Raw genomic sequence first — 24,148 nt, 5'->3', positions numbered from 1 at the left:
TGGCTGATACGGCTGCAGTTTCTGAGCGCCACCTCCACTGGCATGCCCTCTGACCTTCAGCCAGAGCAGTATATATAGCCGGGGAAATGAGGAGAAGGCCCCTGGCAGCCAAAATGAAGTCTCTGCTGTGTGTGTGCTGCTTGCTGTCTCTGCTGGCCGTCTCTGCTCTAGGTATGGTGGAGGGCATGGGTTTATATTATATTATATATATTAACATTTGGAGGTTTTAGTGATGTTGGGGGCATTTCAGGGAGTTATTTAGGCAGGTGTGGTATGTGAAATGCTGATCCACTGCAGTCGGATATCTGCATAAGTATTTGATCCATTGAACATATCAGAGCTTTGTATGTCTTGCTGAGAGTTGACTGGACGATGATTTTAGAGGTCATAAATGAAGGAAAAGGATCTTTTGATTATAAATATGCAACTAAATGAGTTCCATTCATTCATTACCTATGGATTGATCATTTTGCTTCCTGCCAGTTGGCCAGAGTTGAGTTGAAATGCGTTTAAAATTTTGTCATCTATTCATAAACTCATCTGTTTGGGCAGTAAAAGTGTACTGTATGTTACCGTGGTGCAGTGCAGAGCTTTGTGGTTGTACGAGTGAAAAAGTCAGGACTGAGGCGTGACACCAGCTGATGGAAACTGTCCTGTCTGCTGCTGCTGCTGCTGCTGCTGCTTATTCTCTCTCTCTGGCCTGGAGAGAAACGCAGTGACGGCACCGACAGAGTGACTTGGCCTCACTACAAAGAGTCGCTCTCTGCTGTAGCCAAAGCAAAAGCTGGCAGAAATTATTACTTTTCCCATTGGATCTATTTCGGTTTCTTCTCACAGCAGTTGCATGCTGGTGTGCAACTCAGTCAGTGCTCCAGTGAGGATTTTGGCATTTTACAGTCGCTTGATGTTTTACAGGCTTACCTTTAGTTCCACGTCACATCAGTGAATACATTTCATAAACTGAGCAAATCGGAAATTACGGCTATGACACGAGTGAAACACAATTAAACTATAGAGGTTTATACGTCACAATTATGGCTGTGCTTGTTTCCACATGTTTAGAGTCATAATGCTTTGTTAAACCTGAGGCAGAGAATACCCTTGTCTGTCCTTCCACTGGTTCATTTTGGCCTCTGCAAGTTGCTGTAGTCAGGTGTCAGGCGTCAGTCAGACAAAGTCACCAGATACTGTGGTCACCTCACTGATCGGCATCTCTCTTTAAGACTCTCAGGATTGCACACATCATGTACAACACACACACAAAGACTTACTGCACATGCTTGCAATTACAACACAATCATGAAGTTATACATGAGAATACAAATACACCCCATAAGTTATTGCTGCATTAAATGTCTCAATAAAGCCTCATCAGTCCCGCTCTGCCGCGTCTGCAGAGCTGCTAATCTGTCATTCCAGTCAGCAGGGTCCATGTTCAGGGGATGTCCCGGCTAAAACAGGCATGAGAGAGCACAGCAGAGGACATGTAGGACCGGAGATCAGTAACCAGACAGTTGGACTGTTTAAAGTTACATGACTAGATAATCAAGCACTATTAAAAGTAGAAGTAAATGGAAATAAATTGAAATACTAACAAACGACTGTTTTCAGGCCTGTGACGGGAGACTTCGGCCAATCACAGGTCATTTCAGAGAGAGAGAGCGTTCCTATTGGCTGTTCATTCAACGGAAGCAGCTGTCAATCACTCGCTGACTCCGATCAAACGGTCAAACTACAGGCAGCGCTGATCAAATATGAATCAATATTCTGTTACTTTACTGCTATTTCTCGCTTCAAATGCTTTCAGAAACATTTGCTCGTTTGATCGGAGTTCGCGAGTGATTGACAGCTGCTCAGAGACGGCAGGCTCCAGCTCGGCTCTGATTGGTGGTTTTCCTCCGGTCTGTGATGGTCTGGTCTCATGCACTATACTGTCAGGATATAGTGACCTTTTTTTTAATCATATTTGCTCCAATTCTACCCCCTGCTTCTTTAATCAATGAGTATGAACGCTGAGACGGATGCTGATTTTTTAAAAATGAACCAGAAATGCTAAACCACTGCTGGCTGCAGGTTTGTGTTCCTGTGCCTTCTTTGCTTTGGGCACTGATGTCTAAAAAGATGAGTTTTGCATGTGTCTAAGCATATTAACTCATCGTCCATGTCTTCAGTAGTAGTGTGCTGATGCATTTATTGTTCTTGCTCTTTAAAGAGATACTGAGTCACGCACAGCAGCGCGCTGTTGCAGGGTAGGAGAGCAATAGTGCAGCAGAGTCGCAGGCCAGCCTCATGACAATCACGGCGAGGGGAAGAGCGCCACAGTCCCTGAAAATAGAAGTGGAATTATCCCTCCTTCTTTTCACCCTCTGACTCATTGTGGGGCTATTTCTGTCTCAAAGATGTACCATCCAGCACTGAGGCACCTGTCCCACTCTGTCCCCGAGACACTGTGCCCTGTCCAGGCCTCAGAGCAGCCACAGCAGGCAGAGGAACCACCACAGAGGCACACTGCACTAAACTTTGATGGTGGTAGAAGCAGACAAATGATATGCACTCTACACTAATAACTGGATAAATAGTGTGCTATTTTTTGGATGTCCACGCTCTGACTTTGATAGTCCCACAATGTTCAGGACCAAATTAGAGGCACATAAATAATTGCACAGGACGTGTATTATATTTATGCTTCAGACAACTTAAATTACAACAGTGGCATTTCAAATGAATGTAAGAAAATGCTATCAAAGATCAGCTGCACTTATCACTATTCTTATATTAACAATGGATTAAATGACTATGTGTTAGGGCTGTCAACAAATATTCTAAATTTAAATATATATTCATATTGACAAAAAAAAGATATTTGAATATGAATATAATTCGCAAGTAGGAAACTCTCAGGCGATCTCCCTCCAGCCAGCTGCCACCTTGTTTAGGTTTTTGTAGTGAAATGAGGACGTATTATTGTTATCTGTACGTGAGTGACAGGACCACGGTTACAGCCATGCTAGCAGCGCTGTGATGCAAATGTCAGCATGCTGATATGCTACCAATGACAATGCTAACATGCTGATGTTTACCATGTTTACCATGTTTACCATCTTATATGTTAGCAGGCTAACATTTGCTAATAGAGTGGTGCAGGGATGACGTATTTTTGTAGGCCAACCACTAAGTTAGCCTCGCCCTGGGTTCCCCATGGATGTATAAAGAGAACTGGATACAGCGTTGGAGGCGGGGCCCCGTTCATTCCTATGAAAGTTGCTGAGTGGCGCATGAAGCCAGAATGGCTCGACTTCCGACTGGAAAAGTACCCCGATCTTCTGCATCCATTGGGCTATCGGACATGCGGTGTAGCGGAGGAAGGGAAATAACTCTGGATTCAGCCATTAGTGCATTTTACAACCTTAAGGACTTAATGATTTAAATAAGGGCTATTCAAGTGTTCGTACTGGGAAGTTGAATTACCTAAAAAAAATTATCCGCTGAGTTATAGACGTTTCTTTCCCAATGTAAGTCTATGGGGGAAAAGTATTTTTGGGCCCCCAGTGGCATCATGTGACAGACACGGACGTTGTAGTACCGCCGTTTGGCCACTACAAAAGTTGGGATCAATGACCAGGGGCTTGAGGTTCCCTCGACAAAAAGCCAATGTGATTTTTGCATTGGGTTTTGAATTATTGCAGAAAATGAGCTCTGTGGCAAACACACGTTTGTTATACTTACACGTTTTGTTCAGCAAGATAATCTCCACAAATGAACACCACTTTTATGATTTTTGAAGTGTGAATACAATCACCAGAAGTAGAAAAAGCTAACGTTAGGCTATAAACAAACTGCACCACAGCTGTAAGGCTGTAAAGGTCAGCCTGATGACGTTTAGTAGTCTCATTTAGCCACTTGTTAGCAACCGCCTTTTTTAAGACCCGTTAAGGCTTCAGAATTCACAAGTGGGGTATTTATTGATGTATTTTATGTCGTAGAACAAAATGTTAACATCCTCCTCCTTATTTAAGGTATCTAACCAAAAGAACGATTAAAAAAAACATTGACTTCCAGACGAGGGAACCGGATGTGCTAAAATGCTAACTCGTTTCTGGGTTTTAGGAGTCATTCCTGTAGCACTCTATTCCTCTATTAACACCAAATACAAAGTAGAGTTGAGGCTGATGGGAATGGCATTAGTTTTGCAGGTGTTTGATCATAAACCAAAGTCTTGGACTAATTCAAATTTTGGCCTGATGATGGTTCTGGATGAAAAGTTAAGGCATCACCAAAGTTATTATAATTCACCCTGACAGGGCCATGGATGTCTGAACCAAATTTTGTGCCAATCCTTCCAGTAGATGTTGAGATATTTCACTCAGAACTATAAATATCAACCTCATGATGGCACTAGAGGAAACCAATCAACAGACCCACAATGCCATCTTTAGTTGCTATCATGATTAAACACAGAAAACCTACTTGGGGAAACTGCTTAATTAGTTTTTCCAAATTATTCAGTAATGTATTGTTTTGTGCATTTGTCTGATAAACCTTCCATATTTATAACATTAATCTTGACAAAATACATCTCAGAGATCCCACTATTTTATTTTCCCTTGTTTTTTGTCTCTCATATTTTCCCTCATATAACCCTCTTCCTAACTATGTTAACTTTAATTTAATTTAGCCATCACTGGCTGCTACCACAGCAGAAAATGATCCCTCCACTTTATCTTCATAGCTATCTAAATGTATGCAGAGCGGAGAAAGCCAGTAGAATAAATTCTGCTCGATTGATTGAGGCCTCGCGGGTACATTAATATTTATCAGTTTGTGTACATTTTATGTTATAGGCTCTTATATCATCACATCAAGGTGCACAAATATCGTCTTCCCATTTAAACCAGGCAATTAATGGATCAAAGTCTAAGAACAAAATGACAGAATCTGTTGCACATTTACCCTCTTCAACGTAAACAAACCAGTAAATGGTCATTGGGGACTGACCTTGTTATGTTATGTTACTTAACTTTGGCAACCCATCTTCACCAACACACTTCAGGATGTTGGCTGTCGCTGCTCCTGTTCATGTTACAACGCAGACGATGCTGTAACACTATGTCTTTGGACAGCAACCAAACCTCTCTCGTGGCCCGATCAGAACAGCGGAGGCCGGACAGGCTCACACCTTGACCTCTGAGGGAGTACACCATGGATATGCCATTCATATATCAATAAACCAGACCTTTGCACCCCAAATGTCACAGAGCTGAATCGTGTGCTGGATTTTATTCTTTATTTCTTGGATGATTTAGATTTTGGGACGTGAACTCTTTTGCCAATTAAAATGCATTACCATGGTGATCAGTGCAGCCAAGCACTGGAAATCCATTGGTTTCACATGTAGGTGTTGACTGGGTTCATATTACAATATACAGTGACCTGCCATGACCAGATTCTTACCTTGGCTTTTGCTTGGACTTGGAATAAGACAAGACTTTCGGTAAAAGTCAACATTATGGAACAAAACGTCTTCATCTTCACAGTTTGCACACATGCGAGGATGCTTTGGGAATATTGACTTGATGTTTTCTGGTCACTAACTCTGACAATCCCCTCAGGAGGTGATAATCTAGCAAAGCTTCCTAATGCACGAGGTGACAAGCGACATCATGTGAATCAATTTGTTTGAAGTGTGATTCAGGGCCTTAAAATAGAGCAAAAAAAGCCGTCATGGAGGATGGTGAGGGAAAAGGAGAGTACACAGTGTCCTGCTGGCATCATTTAGGATAGCTAGATGAGCATTAAGCCTTCCATCTAGCCTAAAATATAAAGAAGCAACTAATCATGGTTTGGTGGACTCAGCTTCAAGGCTTTACACTAGTACTTCACATCCACATTTAAAACAGACAGCAGCTGATAGCCTTACTACTGTCCGTGCAACGTCCACCCTTGTCATGTCATGTAAGCATATTAATAGGTGTCATTATACTGGCCTGATAATTAGACAGAATTCATATTTATGTTATTGCTGTAGACTTTCCATAGCAGACATTTTGAAATGTCACAGCAGGGAAAGCACAGGTGCAACTAATGACACTAATGAGGGCTCCGTTCTATTTATGTGGTTCAGTAGGCCTTGCCAGTGAGGCAGCATGCACTATACCAGGACCCAGGAACGGGAACACCTAAATGGAAATGATGACATTTCCTCAGATATAGTATAAAATTACGAAGAAAAACAATATACGACTATTATATTATTATACTATACTATGATACGTCCTTTTTCTTGTTGACACACTGATTTGTTTCCTGATTAATTACAGTCCGACTAGCTAAATCCCATCCACACAGGTGTTTTCACTTGTTGGCTGATTAGAGCTCTGCTCAGGACTGTGTGGGAGTGAACAAGCTGCGCTTGACTGACACGTCCCTCATTCGCCTATTAGTTTTGTTGCACCTGTTGGGGCGGGACGACTCACCTTGTTATCATTTCTATTGGTTCAGAGTTTTGTGACATCATGTAATAGCTCCACCCAACTTCAACTTAACTAGTCAGAGTAATTGAAAACAGCTGTGTGGGTGTGCAGGGCCTTCAAAGATACATTACTGTGGGCTTTTTTGTTGGTTGGTTAGATGTCATTCCTTGTAAGTATTCTCAGTGTAATTATATGGAAATCTGTCAGTATGTAGTGTCCGTCGTCTGACTATTGATTGATTACAGGCCGCTGATACGCCAAAATGAACAAAATGGGTCTTTTTATTCATTACTTAAAGGCCACATGCCTCTGTTTTTTGTAATGTTCAAATGTTTTTAATAAAAGAATACGTATTGAATTACATGGGATTTATTGTTGTTTTGTTTTGTTTTTACCGTGGTATCGAATTTGGTATCGAGAATCATGGAAATTCACTGGTTTTGGTATCGACTACTAGATTTCTGGTAACGTGACATCCCTAATATGAAAGCTAGCCAGTGGGGCATGCTCACATGCACTAAAAGAGGCCGACCCGGCTATGTCAACCAAGCACGGAGAAGCTCGGACTACAACGCACACAGAGGGAGAGTGACTTCATTCTTTGCTCAGGTAGACATTACTCCTCCATATCTTTACATAGCAAATAGTTGTTTGCTGCTATATTAATGCTCTGAATATCATAGAGCACCTTTAAGTTAATAACAAAGTATCAGATGACAATGTAAATGGAGGTCCCTTGCAGTGATGACCTACAGAGAATCATAACCAAAATCTGCATTTCCCCACGGAGCTTTATAGTGAGTTTCAGCTTATTGTTTATTGTCCGGCAGCCACTTTACTGTTCTGGTTCCCTCTTACTGGTCTAATAGTGTCATTTTCAGCCTCAACAGGCAGCTGTTTTTCAGTGAGAAAGCTTTAAAAACCCACTGTACACCACCTGCTCGGCATCATACAGCAGACAGACACAACTAGCAGCAAGCTTGTGAACATAGCGGAGCAATTAGCAGCTAAAGAACCAGATATGTCCTTCTGGAGCTGGTGGAGACCAAAAACAGAGCTAAAAGAGAGATAATATTGGACTTGCATTCAGCAGCTGACCTGAAACACGACTCCAAATAATATAATGTTGCTCTGCAACTACTGGATGTGCAACTCTTGTTTACTGAAAGTTTGCCATATCAATTTAAAAAGTGATGATATGTCAATGATGTGTCCACAGCTTGTTTCTGCATTCCCACAAGGGGCCAAAAAATATCAGTTTCTGCAGGTTAACAGCCATCAGCACATGTGTTTGCTTCTTCCGTAGCATTAGCCTGTTTGTTCATGATGGGCGTTGATCCAGAAGCATTTCGAATTAGTAAACCCGTAACAGCTGCCTACAGCTATTAGTCTTCATCCCACACGCTGATCCCGTCTTGTAACATGAACTGTAGACGTACATTTAGCCGCCTCATATCACACCGTGTTCCTCAGTCTTAACTGGCCGGCAGTTAAAGGTCACTGTGGTTGTAAAGAGATTCTGATGTACATGTATGCATGTGGCGTAATAGAGAGGGAGTCCCCTGTTTTAGTTGCGATTGTTACGAAGCCATAGCAACTATAATCTACTGTATAATCTGATGCTGTGGGATTGTGATAGCTGTTCACCTGGTTGTGATCTGGACTGTGTATGTGCAAGCAGGTTGTAAACGTCTTCTTCTGTATTTTATTGACCTGAGAGAAAGAAGGAAGCCATCTTTGGCTTCTCACTGTGAGGAAACTTTATGTCTATACAGTATAACATACATTTGTTGTATATGTATTATAATCGTTGCTAGTGGTGTTGTTGTGTTATCAATTTTGTTTTGTTTTTTCATGGTCTGAATGCAGTTTCTGTCTTCTGACAAGAACATTATGTAATTCTGGAGAAACACTAATATAGTAGTTATTTTCTATTTCAATAAACTGTTTTAAAAAGAAAAATATTTTTAAGGATTTTAAAATCAGCCAAAAACATTGGTACAAATTATTGTGCCATGCTTAAATATATCTGTATTGGCCTTCATACTGGTCAAGCTTCAGTTTGGGTTTAGTTGTGTTTGTACATCTTGCAACAACTTAAAACATTCATGCATTCAAGTATGGTTTCCTTCTTTCAAAGAGATTACGTTTTGAATCATTGAAATATCTTTGACGTAGATAATGCAGAGGGGACTATATTTACATTAAGCCCGAATTCATTCATTCACCAGTGTTTTGTGTGTTTTGGGTCTCAGTAAATATGACCTGAACCTAGAAATGGCTCCAGAAAAGTCCTATTAATTAGATTAAAACATGATAACAGTAATAAATGTATACAATGACAATAATTACATTATTCTATTCCAAGTCTTCTTTTAGATTCTCGACATAACTGTCTACTGCAACTGTTCACCGTACGTCTGCTTCAAATAGTCCGTGCTTTAGTGTCGCCTTTCAAGGAGCTGAAATGTGAGTCTTAAATCTGGGAGGTGTTGAACATCTGATCTGCTCTGTTCTTGCACCGTGACTGAGCACTGATGGAACAGACAAAGGTGACTGGTCTGCAGAGGTCCAGCTAGTTTGCGCCGTGCGGTCTGATTGGTCAGTTTATTTCTGAACATTTTCCTTTAAAAAGCATCAGTGTTCTGATCAGGGATGAATTCTTCATTTTTACCTCAAGACCTCACTTGTCTTGGTGCTGATCAACGACTCTCATACATTCAAAATGGTTTTGTCTAATCACATATTTCCTCTTGGCAGGGTCCTCCGTCCACGATGAGGAGCCCCTGGTGCATCTGCAGCTCCAGCACCCAGAGGGAGACCTCTTCTCCTGTGGATGTGACACCACAGAGGAGCATGCCAGCCAGAGCTCCTCCAACGACACCCCGGCCCCAGAGAGGCCCATGTGTCAGCCCTGCAAACCGCCGTCAGCTGTAGATACTGAAGAAGAGTCAACTTCCACCTCAGAGCATGAAGAGGAGGAGGCGGAGGCAGCTTCTGCGGAGGAGGCTGCTTCCACTGAGGAGGGAGCAAGTGATGGAGAGGAAGAGCAGGAGGAGGCAGCTTCCCAGGTAGAAGAGGTAGAGGTAGAGGAGGTGGAGGCTGTAGGAGAGGCTGAGGATCCAAGTGTGGAAGAGGAGGAAGTAGCTGAGGAGGTTGCATCATCTGAAGAGGAGGAGGAGGAGGTAGCTGAGGTTGAGGAAGGTGAGGAAGAAGCAGAGGAGGAATTACCTCAGGAGGAAGAAGAAGTGAATGAACCTCAGGAAGAAGTTGCAGACGAGGACGAAGCTGCTGCTGAAGAAACATTTGAAGAACCAGAAGGTGAGGACACGGAGGAGGACACGGAGGAGGCCGCTGAGGAGGAAAGTGTGGAAACTTTCATACCTGAGGCTGCAGAGGAGGAAGCTGCTGAGGACGCAGCCGAGGAAGAGGTCGCAGTAGCTGAATCCGAGCCAGAAACAGAACCAGATACAGCTGAGGAAGAGGTTGCAGTGGCTGAATCTGAACCAGAATCAGAACCAGTTGAGCTTCCTCAAATGGACTCTGAACCTGAGGAAACAGAGCCAGAAGCGATAGCAGAATCTGAGGAAGAACCAGAGGTGATTGCAGAGCCTGAACCAGAACCAGAGGTGACTGCAGAGCCTGAACCAGAACCAGAGGTGACTGCAGAGCCAGAGATCGAAGTGGTTGCGGAGCCAGAGCCTGAAGTCATTTCAGAGCCGGAGGCGATTCCAGAGCCTGAACCAGAACCGGAGGTCGTTCCTGAAGTGGAGCCAGAGCCTGTTGTGGAGGAGGTCACATCAGAATCTGTAGAGGATGCAGCTGTGGAAGAGGAACCATTGGAGGAGGCATCAGTAGATGCGGTCGAGGAGGCGACAGTGGAGGAGGTCACTGCAGAGGAGCCTGCAGAAGAGCCTGCGAAGTCTCAAACCAAAGGTACAAAAAGATAACACCATCTGGGTCCAACTTTTATGAAGCATTTAAGTTCCACTCCTGTCATCTCAAAAGAAAAGCTGTAGCCGAAGGTAACTTCTACTGTTTCGCTGACACCAGAGGCACCCGATTCAGCTGTTATCAGGCCATTAAATAGGCGTTATCAGTCACTATAAGCACCATAGATGTGGGTCAGTAGGGCCCTACTACACCTAATACATTGTAAAAGTAAAAGTGAAACTTAAAAGTTACACGTTCTAACATGTTGTAAAACTGAACAAAACGTCACTTTTTGAACACAAACAAAAAGGCTTTTTTAGGTTTAGGCAACAAAACTACAACTTCGTTAGGTTTAGGCAAAGAAAAAACACTTAAGTTTAGGGAAAAACATTGTGTTTGGGGTTAAAACAACTACAAAGACAACTACACATTGTTGGTTTCACACGGGATGTGAACACCACTGTCCTGGGTAAACACCCTGTGTTTTGTGTCCCATCCATCTCCCCCGTCCTCCAGCCCTTACGGAGTTTCATGCTGTCTATACTACAGCGCCGGACTTCTGCTTCTGCTCCTGTCATAATTACTACGGTCACTAGAGGTCGCTGTGTTCTTTTATACCTTCTTCGGTAATCTACCATGTTAATAGATGATAAAAACCTACTAGTGGGTGTAGTAGGCCCCTGTTGACCCACATCTATGGGGCTTATAGCGACTGATGACGTCTATTTAATAGCCTGACAACAGTCTAATCTGCTGCCAGAGGTCAACGTCTTGCCTCCATTCGGTCAGACAGTCCAAGCACCGTCAAGTAGAGCAGCAGGGATCCTTTTTCAGTAAATTTGTCCCCATCCAGTCGCTGCTTCTGTAATTAAGGAAGCACGTCATTATCTGATGTCTGGGTGTTGACACCTGCTATAAAAGATGATGGCTGAGGCTTAAAAGAGTTTCCCATCTCTTCCTCTGATCCCCCTTCATCACTTCATTCATTACCCTTGTGTGAGTGTCATTGGAGGTGGTTTTATGACGGCCTAATGTCGGCCTTTATCTTTTTGACCGGGTTGTTCTTTGGATATTCACAGTAATTGATTTCAACAGTCAGGTTGAATCCTGCGGTACTTTTCTAACATGTATAGTGCCACATTTTTGCTTTTTGGTGCTCTATCCTGAGAGTTTGAGTTTGAGAAGACAAAACAAAATATTTTAGAAACTGTCCTGTCGTGAATTATTTATCATATTTTGAAAGAAAATCATACGTATCAAGAAACATGTACACGAGATGAGAAAGAATTCTCTTTTAAAAGTCAAAAATAAGCAATCTTAATCCTAAGGAGGCCAGTAAGATGCATTTGAATGCTAATACAATGCGAATACAATATTTCCTTTAAAAAAAATAAAAAGGAGCAAGGACAATACTTCACAAGAAGAAGAGAAACAGCAGAGCACAAAAAAGAGGGTGAAACAATCTTAAACAACAGACAGGAAAATCTATTAAAAAAAAAAAAGCAAAATTCATGAATTCCAGAAGAACGTACCTGTTGTTTAAGGATTTGTAACTACTCTCTAATAAGGCACATTTTATCAGTTGTTTCTAAGTTGTGAATAATGACTTTATCAATGGCTGATACATCATTCATAAATGTTTTATAGAGCAATAAAAGGCCAATAATGAGGAGGACAGGTTGTGCAAACCCTCTGTGGCTATAAATACTATCTATAACTTGTTTTGTCTTTTAAGATTAAGCACTTTAATTCACCTTGAAGACCCCTCTAATGACCTCTTACCCTCTGGAAATGAGCTGCAGAACATCCGGACCAAAATGTATTATTAAAATTGTGATTCTTGTTTGATTGGACGTTTAACTGAGATGGGCCGTGAAATGACAGGGAAGATCTCTATCTTTTTCTCTCGAACACGAAGAGCCCCCCTGAATACGACACTGTGTGTAGCTAAAGGGGAATTAGCAACAACCTCTGGTACAGAAATAAACAAACCAAAATAGCAGAGGAAAGGAATAGACTGTTAGATGGACAACAGCATGATATAACAGTTGGTCCAGTACTCAGTCCAGATGGTCTGGTCACTCACAACTCAGGAACACATTTACCTGGGGGAGCACTTTTATTTTGTAACCATGTCAGCTGAGTTTTCACTAATTGGACGAGAGAACGTGGTTCATTTCACAGATGTGACATTGTCATTAATTATCCGTGTATACCATAGAGCAGTGGTTCCCAACCTGGGGTCCGGGCCCCCCTTAGGAGGGGCGCCAGGATTTCTTTGCTCTGAGGTTGTCAAAATTAGATTTGCCCATGTATAACTAAAATCACGATAACACAATTACCTGGATAATGTATACAAAAGTCTGTATATAAAACTATTAAAAAAATTGTTTTGCTATTTGGTAGGCCACATTCTGTTTTAACCCGGTATTTGTGCACAGTTGCACATAACAATAAGGCTACACTAATATTATTAGTATAATACTGTTTGTAGATCAGATTGTTTCTGACTCATGTGATCCAAACATTTCCAATAACTCCAGAGCGTTGTCCAAAAGGAAAAATATATTGAAAAAAGATATTCCAAAATTCACAACATGTTTATATCATATGAAATATTCTGCTTCAATTCCGCTTTTTATTTGTTGGCGTTTAGCCTTTCAACAACAACATTTTCACTGCGGTCAACTGTTTGCTCTCCCGCTTGCCACACAGAGGGAGGCATGCATTGAGAAGATATATTCATTATAACTTGTGAAAGTTGATTTATTAAAAAAACAAACTTTTACTCATTTTATTCAATTTGAGGATTTTGTTTGAGGATTTGTAATTTTTTTCTTAGGTTGATGATGTCAGAAAATATGGGGAGGGCTTAGCTTTTCTTAATAGGTTGTGAACCACTGCCATAGAAAACTGTAAATATGTGTTCCAGGTCTTCTCTGTCAGAGTATTACTTTCCTGCAGTCACAGGTAAAATGCATGTCAGGGCTTTTGACCTCAACAGTTGACTGACAGTTTGATCCTCCAATCAGAACGTGAGTCAGCCGGCCCGACGCTGAGGGACCGCTCCCACATTGAGGACACGCTGCGATTGGGTACGACTGAACCCTCAGCAGAGTTCACAGGTGAGGAACAAAGACATCTCAAAGTGATTGACGTAAGACCATATGTGGTTTCAGAATTTCTCTGCTTCAAATGCAATGAAGGGCACAAAGCACCTCACTCCCCCCAGCTCACAGTATATACACCCAAACACACACATACTGTACATGCACACAGCGAAACCCACATCCAACAATAGGATGTTCATTGATGAAATCGCTGTGCTGCCCACCGTTTCAAATGTCTTTCAGACTTTTGCTGTTGAATACGCCTGAAGTTCTGTATTGAAATGAGTAATATTTACAGCGACTTTGTCAATGGAAAAGAAAAACAGATGTGTTTGCATGTGAATGAAAGGAAGTTTGAGACAATTTGGGGGGATTTTCTGCCGAAACTATTCTGAAAATTGCTTCATGATGTCGAGGTCCCGGGGCTGTTAATGTGTGAGTGTGTGTACTGTAGCTATGCATGTGTGTGTATGCGTGTGAGCGTGCAGACACGTCCTGAGGCAGGTGATTAATCAGTGCAAATATGTAACTCTGTCCTGGGCCATGAAAGCCTCTCTGTTCTCTTAAACCAGATTGGTTCATTTCAGGGAGGCCAAAGTGCCGCCGCAGAGCCGGTCTTCTAATCACCTCAGCTCGATTCAATAAACTTTATGAGGGCAATTCATCATGCACTGCCAAAGGAACTTTTGTAATCAGTAATGGTAGCAAGGGCATTAATAATACTCTTGTCCAAAACGTCTTCTCGCCATTACATCTCAATTATTACTTCTCTCTCTCTGTAGCTGCTATGAAGAAGCTGTTGAACATCTACCACACTACCATCAGGCCAATGGAGCAAGCCTACAAGTACAATGAGCTCAGGCAGCATGAAGTCACAGGTAAACCAGCTTCCTGTTGGAGATTACTACTGAACTACACAGCATGTACAGAAGCATTAACAGTAGTCTTTTTAAGTATGGCAAGGTACTCTCAGTAGGTTTTATAGGCCCACACTGGCAAAAAAATGTATGTAAAAAAAATATACTATAGTCAACATAACTATCCAACAGAAAATCCACCAAAAACCCAGCTCCTCTATCAGCTCACCACACCATTCAGTACATGGTTTAATAAACTGGAGTTGCACAGAAACAGTGAAGCACAAATAAAGTCATAATTAAGATGAAATAGAGCCAGGACCTGATATTATTCAAACCAGGCGCACAGAGAAGCACAATAAGGACTCTGTCTGCTGAAAATTAAAGGGAACGTTGTGTGGGCCAGACTCCCTACAACTTTGTTCCATTGCACTTGAGGGCAGGGAGTATTATTTATGCTCAGGAGCAGGATGAAGTCTTCAAACTGTGGCGTGGGACTCTGGGACCCCTTGTGGTGCAGAATGGAAAGACATGTTTGTATGAAGGCGTTCAGGAAATTTCTTTTCAGTCAGATTGGGTTATATCCTGGGAGATCACACAACCTTTAGTGTCTCAGGACCGTGAATATTCATTCAAAAGAGCAGTCAGACTTATCCTGAGATAAGATGAATTGATAAGTTGAATTAAGAACCTTGTATTCAACAATATGATACAAGGTGGTAACACTTCATTTTACAGGTCCGCAAATTTCATGGTAATTAGGTGATAATAAGCAAGTAACCTATTTGAAATTTCTTTGGAATTACTGCCAAATTACCCCAATATTTACCTCACAATTTATCGAAAATTACGTTATTATAAACATTATTTAATAATTATATCACGCTATTTCCCCTGGTAATTTATTTAATACATTTCCAGGAAAAGAATACAAAGTTAATTGATATGCTTTATTTCCATGTCTGCTGATAAATAGATAATAATTAGCAAATAACTTCTTTGAAATTTCTTAAAAAATTCCCTGAATCATGACATCAGCTACCAGGTTACATTTGCGTAGACAATAAGTCACACAATGGTGAGATTTGTGCTGATCAGAAGTGTTTTCTATTAGTTTTCGTTTTCCACCTCTGATGAAGAGCATGCTATTTTAGCATATAGTTATTAAATCATGTTTATCGTAAAGTCATTTGCGATATATTGTGAGGTAAATATTGGGGTAATATGGCAGTAATTCAAAAGAAATTTTGAATAGCTTACTTGCTAATTATCACCTAATTAACATGATATTTGTGGACCTGTAAAATGAAGTGTTACCAACAAGGTGTTATTGCAGTTCAACATGGCAACCTGAAAAAAAAGCTTGATGATGTTGCAAATATTTTTCTCAATTAATGTTCATTCCTTCTCTCTCAAACCTTTTCTTTTTTCTGCATGTCTTTGTCACAAACTGTGCAGATGGTGAGATCACCTCTAAGCCCATGGTTTTGTTCCTGGGTCCATGGAGTGTCGGCAAGTCCTCCATGATCAACTACCTGCTGGGTCTTCACGGCACGCCACAGGAACTCTACACAGGTTCTCACTGATAAAACCTGATTATTCTGTGACACACGCATATTGTCCTATTATAACAAGTGTAACCCAGAGTAGTGATGAAGATCCATAATTACATTAAAGGGGCTATATGTAGGAATCAGAAAGAGCTTGTTAACAGTGACATCTGTTGCCGTTGAGTCAACGACGCGAGCGAGCATCGGTCAAAAACAGTGAGGCGACACACACAAGACTGAACGTGACTGACAGGCATCATCTGGATTAGCATTAGCCAGTTAAAACCACAATACCACTATATATTTCACATGCTTAGCAGTGATGTTAGCTTACCTGTCCAATAGGAACAATGGGGCCAATCTATTCAGTTACTTATTTACTACATTTAGTTTTACAAAGTTAGGAAAGCAATATTTAAATCAAGCCTGATGTTGCCTTACACATAAAAGAATGATCCCAGTCACTTCCACACAGTGAGGCATACAGCTTATTATTTAAACGCTGGTATCGGATCGTTACTCTGTATCGGCCGATACCCAAAGCCCAGGTAACGGCATCGGTATCAGGACTGAAAAAGTTGGATCGGTGAATACCTACAACTAATGTAGTGATTGAATGCAAGAAACGTTGTCCTTTTTAATCTAGAATTAACACAAAAATCATGATCTATAACATCTACTTGTGATGAATTATATCTTTGTCTATCTGTAACAACAGATAGTTATTTATAAGCTGAATGGCAACACTTCATTTTACAGGTCCGCAAATGTCATGGTAATTAGGTGATAATTAGCAAGTAACAATTTGAAATTTCTTAGGAATTACTGCCAAACTAGCCCAATATTTACCTCAAACTTTACCGAAAATTACTTTACTAAAATAGCATATCATGGTTAAAATAGGGCCCTTAGTCTTGAGAAGCGGCTGTGCGCTGCTGTTCATTGGAGTTGGAAAAACAAAACTAATAGAAGACACTTCTGATCAGGCACAAATGTCACCATTGTGTGACTTATTGTCTACACAAATGTAACCTGGTAGCTGATGTCATGATTCAGGGAGTTTTTTAAGAAATTTCAAAGAAGTTATTTGCTAATTATTATCTATTTATCAGCAAATAAATTAACAGCTATGGGGAAATAGCAGAATATAATTATGAAATAATGTTTATAATAAAGTCATTTTCAATACATTTTGAGGTAAATATTGGGGTGATTTGGCAGTAATTCCAAAGAAATTTCAAATAGGTTACTTGCTATTTATCACCTAATTACCATGAAATTGTGGACCTGTAAAATGAAGCGTTACTAGTTGAATTAATGTAGTGATGGTGTTTAAACATTGGCCAAACATCTGTTGTTAATAATAAGGAAAAATTAAGTTCTTATTGTGTCAGTTTATGCTTAATTATTTAGTAGCACATGTCAACAGTAATATGTACTTAGTTAGGGTAAAATGACTCGTTAATGAAGCCTTATTTTATATATAAGTGAAGTTTAAAGTATTACCTTGTGTTTTACTAATAATAATAATTACTTATGTTAACTTATATCACATCAAATTGAACCAACCAAATACCAATAAATAATCTTTAACCCACTGATACTGATTGTGTTAAATCATTCCCCTTCATCCCCCCACCAGGCGCTGAGCCCACCACCTCAGAGTACACCGTCGTGATGCACGGTGAGAAGTTCCGGTCCGTAGAGGGCATCGTCATGGCAGCAGACAGCTCGCGGTCCTTCTCGCCCCTGGAGAAGTTCGGCCAGGGCTTCCTGGAGAAGCTGGTGGGCATCGAGATGCCCCACAAGCTGCTGGAGAGGGTCACCTTCGTCGACACGCCTGGCATCATCGAAAACCGCAAGCAGCAGGAGAGAGGTGACCATTACTAATGGAATACAACATCTGCAACATCAAACTGACAGTGATGACACACAGTATCAATTCAATGCACACACAGCCTGCTAAAGCACAACAAGTAATGTCTCATTGTACAATGTATTAGGTTTATTTATAATGCATTTAACAGACATGGTACCACTAAACTTTGTACAGAAAACAAAGGATGCAGACAAATCAAAGGTGTGTGTAGCAGTCATGTTTAACAAACCCATTTGTGTCTGTTGTGTCACATTACCGTGTGTGAGATCTTCATACTAAAAGTAAAGGTTTCCCTGTAGCTAATAGGGTGAAATGGCATATAATGTAAAAGTCAGAGCTTGAATCTTCAAAAGTCACATCATTTTTTGTGCTATTTCCTGAACCAGAATTCCAGAAACCGATTAACAACATGAGTTTTTGCTGTTTCTGTTACAAACAATACTTGGAAAGAAATCTTTTCATATGTGCTGCATTTCACAGAGCTAAAACATGTATCTTCATGTATTATGTCTCCTCCCTCCCCATCCTCAGGTTACCCCTACAACGACGTGTGCCAGTGGTTCATCGACAGGGCCGACCTGATCTTCCAGGTGTTCGACCCCACCAAGCTGGACGTGGGCGGGGAGCTGGAGATGCTCTTCAAGCAGATGAAGGGCCGCGAGTCCCAAATTCGTCTCATCCTCAACAAGGCCGACAGTCTTACCACCCAGGACCTGATGAGGGTCTACGGGGCCCTGTTCTGGAGCATGGCGCCCCTGATCAACGTCACGGAGCCTCCTCGGGTGTACGTCAGCTCCTTCTGGCCCCAGGACTACAGTGTAGACACCAGCCGAGGGCTCTTCATGAAGGAGGAGACCTCTCTGTTGGAGGACCTCAACCAGGTACGATGTGACTTCTTCTTGACTTGGTATTTATGTATTTGCTTTATTTAAACACAAGTTACATTCATCCTAACCCCATTTTAAAGAGTTCAGTACTAAATAAATCACTAATAACTTCTCATTTCTCTCTCTTGTCCCCTGCAGGTGATTGAGAATCAGATGGAGAACAAGATCGCTTTCATCCGCCAGCATGGCATTCGTGTGCGCATCCACGCCCTGCTGGTGGACCGTTATCTCCAGACCTTCTCCGACAAGCTGGGCTGGTTCAGCGACTCCCACGAGGTGTTCCAGGACATCGTCAATGACCCGGACAAGTACTACATCTTCAAATCCATTCTGGCCAAAACCAACGTCAGCAAGTTCGACCTGCCCAACAAGGAGGCCTACCAGGACTTCTTCGGCGTGAACCCGGTCTCCAGCTTCAAGCAGCTCTCCTCCCACTGCAGCTGGACTGGCGGCTGTCTGCTAGAGAAGCTGGAGAGGGCCATCTCGTACGAGCTCCCGGCTCTGCTCAGCAGCGTCAGCAAGGCCGCAAACACGCCCGCCCCGGTGAAGGCTGCACCCGCACCTCCGCCTCCGCTCCCTGGCACCTGCGAGGGTCCTGGGTGTGAGGAGAAACCCAAGAATCGCTGGAGGAGGCAGTGAGACGGAGGCGAGGGGTGCAAGAGGAGGAACAGAGGAGGCAGATGGCGACAGCAGCCAGAGGGTTTTCCTGAAATAATCCTCACTGCTGTGATTTTCAGAACTGGGTGTGGAGAGACTGAGCAGAGGGAGTAGAAAATGTGCAAAGATGTACCAAGCAGACCTGGGTTAACAACTCTCTGGTACACATTGTTCTATATGACACCCTTCTGGTATTTAGGTTGGTCAAAACAAAGAATTCTTTTTGACCATGGTTTAAAATGTAGAAAAAAGGCTTGAAGTTTACTTTCCATCTGACAGTCGATTAGACTGTTGTCAGGCTATTAAATAGGCGTTATCAGTCGCTGTAAGCCCCATAGATGTGGGTCAATAGGGGCCTACCACACCCACTAGTAGGTTTTATCATCTATTCACATGGTAGATCACCGAAAGATGGTATAAAAGAACACGACAGCGACCTCTACGGACTGTAGTAATTATTACCGAATTAATGAATTAACACAAAACACAGGGCTTTCACCCAGAAGACTAGAGTTTGCATCCCGCGTGAAACCAACAATGTGAAGTTGTCTTTCTGTTCGTAGTTATTTTAACCCAAAACCCGATGTTTTCCCTAAACTTAACTAAGTGTTTTGCTTTTCTTTTTGACTAAACCTAAAGAAGTTGTAGTTTTGTTGCCTAAACCTAAAGAAGCCTTTTTGTGCTCAAAATGTGACGTTTCATTCAGTTTAACATGTTAGAACGTGTTGCTTTTAAGTTTCACCTTCACTTTTACAACGTAGTAGGCGTAGGAAGCCCCTACTGACCCACATCTATGGTGCCTATAGCGACTGATAACGGCTATCTAATGGCCTGATAACAGTCGAATCGGGTGCATCTGAGGCCATTGCTGTGTGCAAAATGTGATAAATGTCTGCTGGAGAAACAAACTTCCAAAGCATGATAAAAAATCCAAGACGTCTGTTTCCTAAGTAACCTTCCATGTTAATGACACCTGAGAATGAATGTTTTCTTGCTTCTCGCTGTTTTTACATTATTTATTCAAGTTTTCTTCTTCAGAGAGAGATGCCGGCAGCGATAGTGCTCCTCCAGTGACGCAGTAAACGCTGCCACTCTTTTGTCTTCTGTGTTGTTTGCAAAGTCTGAAGATTCAAACTGCTGTGCTGTGTTTTTACAGTTAAACCAGTGTAGGTCGTCGCTTATTTTCAATGGTGGGACAATAAAAAAGAGTTTTATTGAACAGGGATTCAACCATGTTCAGTCACTGTAATGCACTACACTACTGTATACTGTACTGTCATGTTTTCTCTATTGTAAAATACTACATTCATTATAGAAACATGTTTTATTTCAACATTTCTCAGTGCTGCACTGGGACTTAACTGAATACAAACATGTACAATACAATCGTAGCTTTCTGTTCAGCTTGTATTAAATGCCACAGCGACCTTTTCAGCCCTCTGAACTGTACCTCAATGCGGCTGCACACCACATGGGCATTTCCTTTAAAATGTAATCTTCTCATTGTTCTTTTAGGTCTGTTTGTAATTGTCATTCTTTTGAGTGATTTATTTTGAGTAAACAACAAAATTAAAAATCTGCAGGCTTGGATTCCTTTTTAAGGCTACAAAGACATTACGGATGAAATCTCCTCCACTGAAACAATACATAATTCATATAATTTAGTTGTTTAGCTGCAAAATGCAGCAGAAAGGGGGTTTGGAAAATATGGGCCAGCTAAAAGCACCAGCTCTCGTCCTCACAACACACAGCTCTGGATCGGAAAGACTGCACCTTCAGAATAAAATCTTGCAGACTGATGTGTTCATACATAACAGCATTGTATTGTAACAGCTGGGTGAGCACACATCAGCCCCAAACCCCATTAACAATAAAATAAAATTGCTGCTATTTGGTAACTGTTGGTTAATTATCCTCTGCAGTGACTGGAAACAGCCACCAGGAGGCGCCTCAATTCAATGTGCTAGTCAGACTAACTACACAGCAGAGTGCAGGGTAGAAAGAAGCTTTATTTCTTTATATCAGTTTTATTTTTAATGCAGGAAAAAGGAGAAAACAGGAGACAAATCCCTGCTAGAAAAACAATCATGGGGGAAACGTCTCCACTTTTGCTCCGAGTGTTTTAACAACAATAGGCCCACCATACGAAGCTTAAAAGTATGGTAGGCCAACCATACTTTTATACTTAGTGATAATCCATAGCACATTACATGGCATATGAAGATTGCCATGATTACATGTTGTTATAATTGAACAGCTGGACAGTTGCTGTTTTGTATTTACATGTTTCCAATAAAAAAGATTATATATATATATATATACACATTTAATTAATAACTAGAAATATGCTAGCTAGTCGAGTAGGAGGCTAAATAACGCTCCAAACTCAGGCAATAACTGGCCATTTTCAAAGGGGTCCCTTGACCTCTGACCTCAAGATATGTGAATGAAAATGGGTTCTATGGGTACCCACGAGTCTCCCCTTTACAGACATGCCCACTTTATGATAATCACATGCAGTTTGGAGCAAAAAACATGCAGTTTTTTGAATGCAGTATAAATGTGTTATTTTTGCCTATTCTAAAAATGTGATATTTGAATATTTCTGCATACTGGGGTCCCTAAACAGTTTTGGAATTGCATAAATTGGATACGACTGGAAATGAGCCCAATTGTATTCAGCGGGTGGGTTTTAAGGGGTTAACAATGTAAAAGCTAAAAGAATATTCAAAATGGGGAACTGTAGTTATTACAGAGATTATATCTATAGATATAGTTTTAATCTCTGTATTAATATGTTTATTCAACTCAGCAAATTATTTTTGTTTGTCAAGAAGAGTGATGGACTGATGGAGAATGAACTGATCCCATATATAATTATATATATTAATCTGATTCCAGCAATGAGTCAACTCAACTCAGGTCTACCTTTAAGTATCTATTAATCTAAATGTACAGGATGTTGTCTTGGTCACATGATTACAATGTCATACTGATTAGTTTCACAATAAATACTAAAATTATCCTTTTAGTACATGATCAGACAGTCCAGGGCATTCTGTACGACTGTGGAAACAAATGACATTAAAAATGTAAATAAACTGTCTAAAGCTGTATTTACATGCAGCACTTTATTATAAATGTATATATATAATAGTTTATATATAATAAATTAGATATGGCACAACACCATGATAGATAGTGTTATTGTTAACCAAAATATCAGTCCCAGTGGTGATGACGTCTTTTTCTTTGCATATGTGTGTTATGTGTTATTGCATTTGTGTCTCTGACTAACTTCTTTTAACTGCGCTCAATTAATTTTTTTTTAACAGTAATTCTAACTAACTTTGCTTAAACAAAATGATCCATAGATAAGCTACATTATGAATTCATTCATAAATGGAACAGCTACATATAAGAAATTCCTCTAAAGATATCTTGAAGTCTCTCCTTCCCTGAATGTACAGTGACATAAATATTTTAACATAAATAATGTCAGAAATATTCAGAAATATTCTGACATCCTATGACATCCATTCATTAATTTCCCCCTAATGGGTCTTAGATCAGGGGTGCTAAAACATCTGTATTGTTAAGATGCAAAATGGGACTAGGATGCAAGTTCCCTATATTGAATATTCTTTTGGCTTTTACATAGTTAATCCCTTAAAACCCACCTGCTGAATAAAATTGGGCTCATTAGAGACGCCAGCATGCAGAAATATTACACCATAATACACCATTTTAAAATAGACAAAAATAACACATTTATACTCTATTCAAAAATGTTTTTGCCCCAAACTGCATGTGATTATCATAAAGTGGGCATGTCTGTAAAGGGGAGACTCGTGGGTACCCATAGAACCCATTTTCATGCACATATCTTGAGATCAGAGGTCAAAGGACTCCTTTGAAAATGGCCATGACAATTTTTCCTCACCAAAATGTATTTTTCAACCTCCTTTTAACCTCCTTCCTGACAAGCTATAGCATATTTCTGGTTTCATAAGATACATGATATGTTCTAAAACAACCTGCTACAGTCTCTGAGAGACAGTAAAGTCGGTCGTGACTGCTGGCAGTCTTGTGGGTCTTTTAATTTAACAAAAAAAAAAAAAAAGTCACAAGAAACATCTGGCAGGCCAAATCGAACCTTACTTTGGAAGCCCTGATGTAGATAATGGGTGGATGGATGGAGGCCACAATATGGAGGTTGCCTGTAGATGTGAAGGCATGCAGGACAGTCTGTAATTGTTTTACTGATACTAGATTCAACTAATGGATTGATTTTAAATTATCATTATTTGTTTGATATAATAAAATAAAATAGACCGTATCAAAGTCATGTATAGAGTCATGCCACCAGGGGCTACACCAGACAACGTACAACAAGACAAGTCTCCAGCCATGCTAGGGGCCTGTGTGAGGTTGTACTCAGGGTGTTTCGCACTAAATGCTAAGATCTGCTCTGCCATGTTGCTATAGTAGCCCAGAACAGACAAACCAAACACTGGCTCTAGCGAGAACCTTTCACATGTTTACGTTACCTGAAGGCCACCATAGCTCCAAAGAGTATAGAAGCAAAAAGACGAAACTCTTTTGCTTTTTTGACAACAGCGGCTAGATGAAGCTGCCGCCATTTTGGACTGAAAACGCCAGTTAGTCTGTGGCCAGGGATGTATAAAGGGACTTAAATCACAGGATACTTTGAGGTAAATCAACGTCCCAGTACGAACACTTAAATAGCCCTCATTCAAATAGCTATGTCCTAAAAGTTGTAAAATTAACTAATATCTGAATCC

At 40.9% G+C, this 24,148-nt stretch overlaps 1 protein-coding gene across 4 annotated transcripts; it reads left to right on the top strand.

Annotated features, from left to right (window-relative positions):
- Window positions 1-86: 86 nt before the first annotated feature.
- LOC119485468 (sarcalumenin-like) lies at window positions 87-19,995 on the top strand. 4 transcript variants are annotated; one of them, XM_037765104.1, is made up of 9 exons: window positions 87-171; window positions 9,231-9,901; window positions 9,956-10,406; window positions 13,436-13,528; window positions 14,296-14,391; window positions 15,829-15,945; window positions 17,563-17,796; window positions 18,331-18,680; window positions 18,825-19,995. In XM_037765104.1, exons 1-9 carry the CDS (start codon window positions 87-89, stop codon window positions 19,323-19,325), a joined length of 2,598 nt encoding a protein of 865 aa, XP_037621032.1. In that variant the 3' UTR covers window positions 19,326-19,995. The 4 variants fall into 4 exon arrangements, with proteins under 4 accessions (XP_037621032.1, XP_037621034.1, XP_037621033.1 ...); XM_037765106.1 differs by having other exon boundaries at window positions 9,231-10,106; window positions 10,203-10,406; XM_037765105.1 differs by having other exon boundaries at window positions 9,231-10,136; window positions 10,203-10,406.
- The last annotated feature ends 4,153 nt before the right edge of the window (window positions 19,996-24,148 follow it).

The sequence above is a fragment of the Sebastes umbrosus genome, chromosome 3 (assembly GCF_015220745.1).
Source record: "Sebastes umbrosus isolate fSebUmb1 chromosome 3, fSebUmb1.pri, whole genome shotgun sequence".
NCBI lineage: Eukaryota > Metazoa > Chordata > Actinopteri > Perciformes > Sebastidae > Sebastes > Sebastes umbrosus.
This window is presented reverse-complemented; position numbering and strand designations above follow the sequence as displayed.

Excerpts from the sequence above, each read along its gene's own strand:
- LOC119485468 (XM_037765103.1), top strand. The coding sequence starts at position 87 with ATGAGGAGAAGGCCCCTGGCAGCCAAAATGAAGTCTCTGCTGTGTGTG. Across the intron at positions 10,407-13,435 it reads TGCGAAGTCTCAAACCAAAG|AACGTGAGTCAGCCGGCCCG; the intron begins GTACAAAAAGAT and ends TCCTCCAATCAG. Across the intron at positions 17,797-18,330 it reads CCGCAAGCAGCAGGAGAGAG|GTTACCCCTACAACGACGTG; the intron begins GTGACCATTACT and ends CCCCATCCTCAG.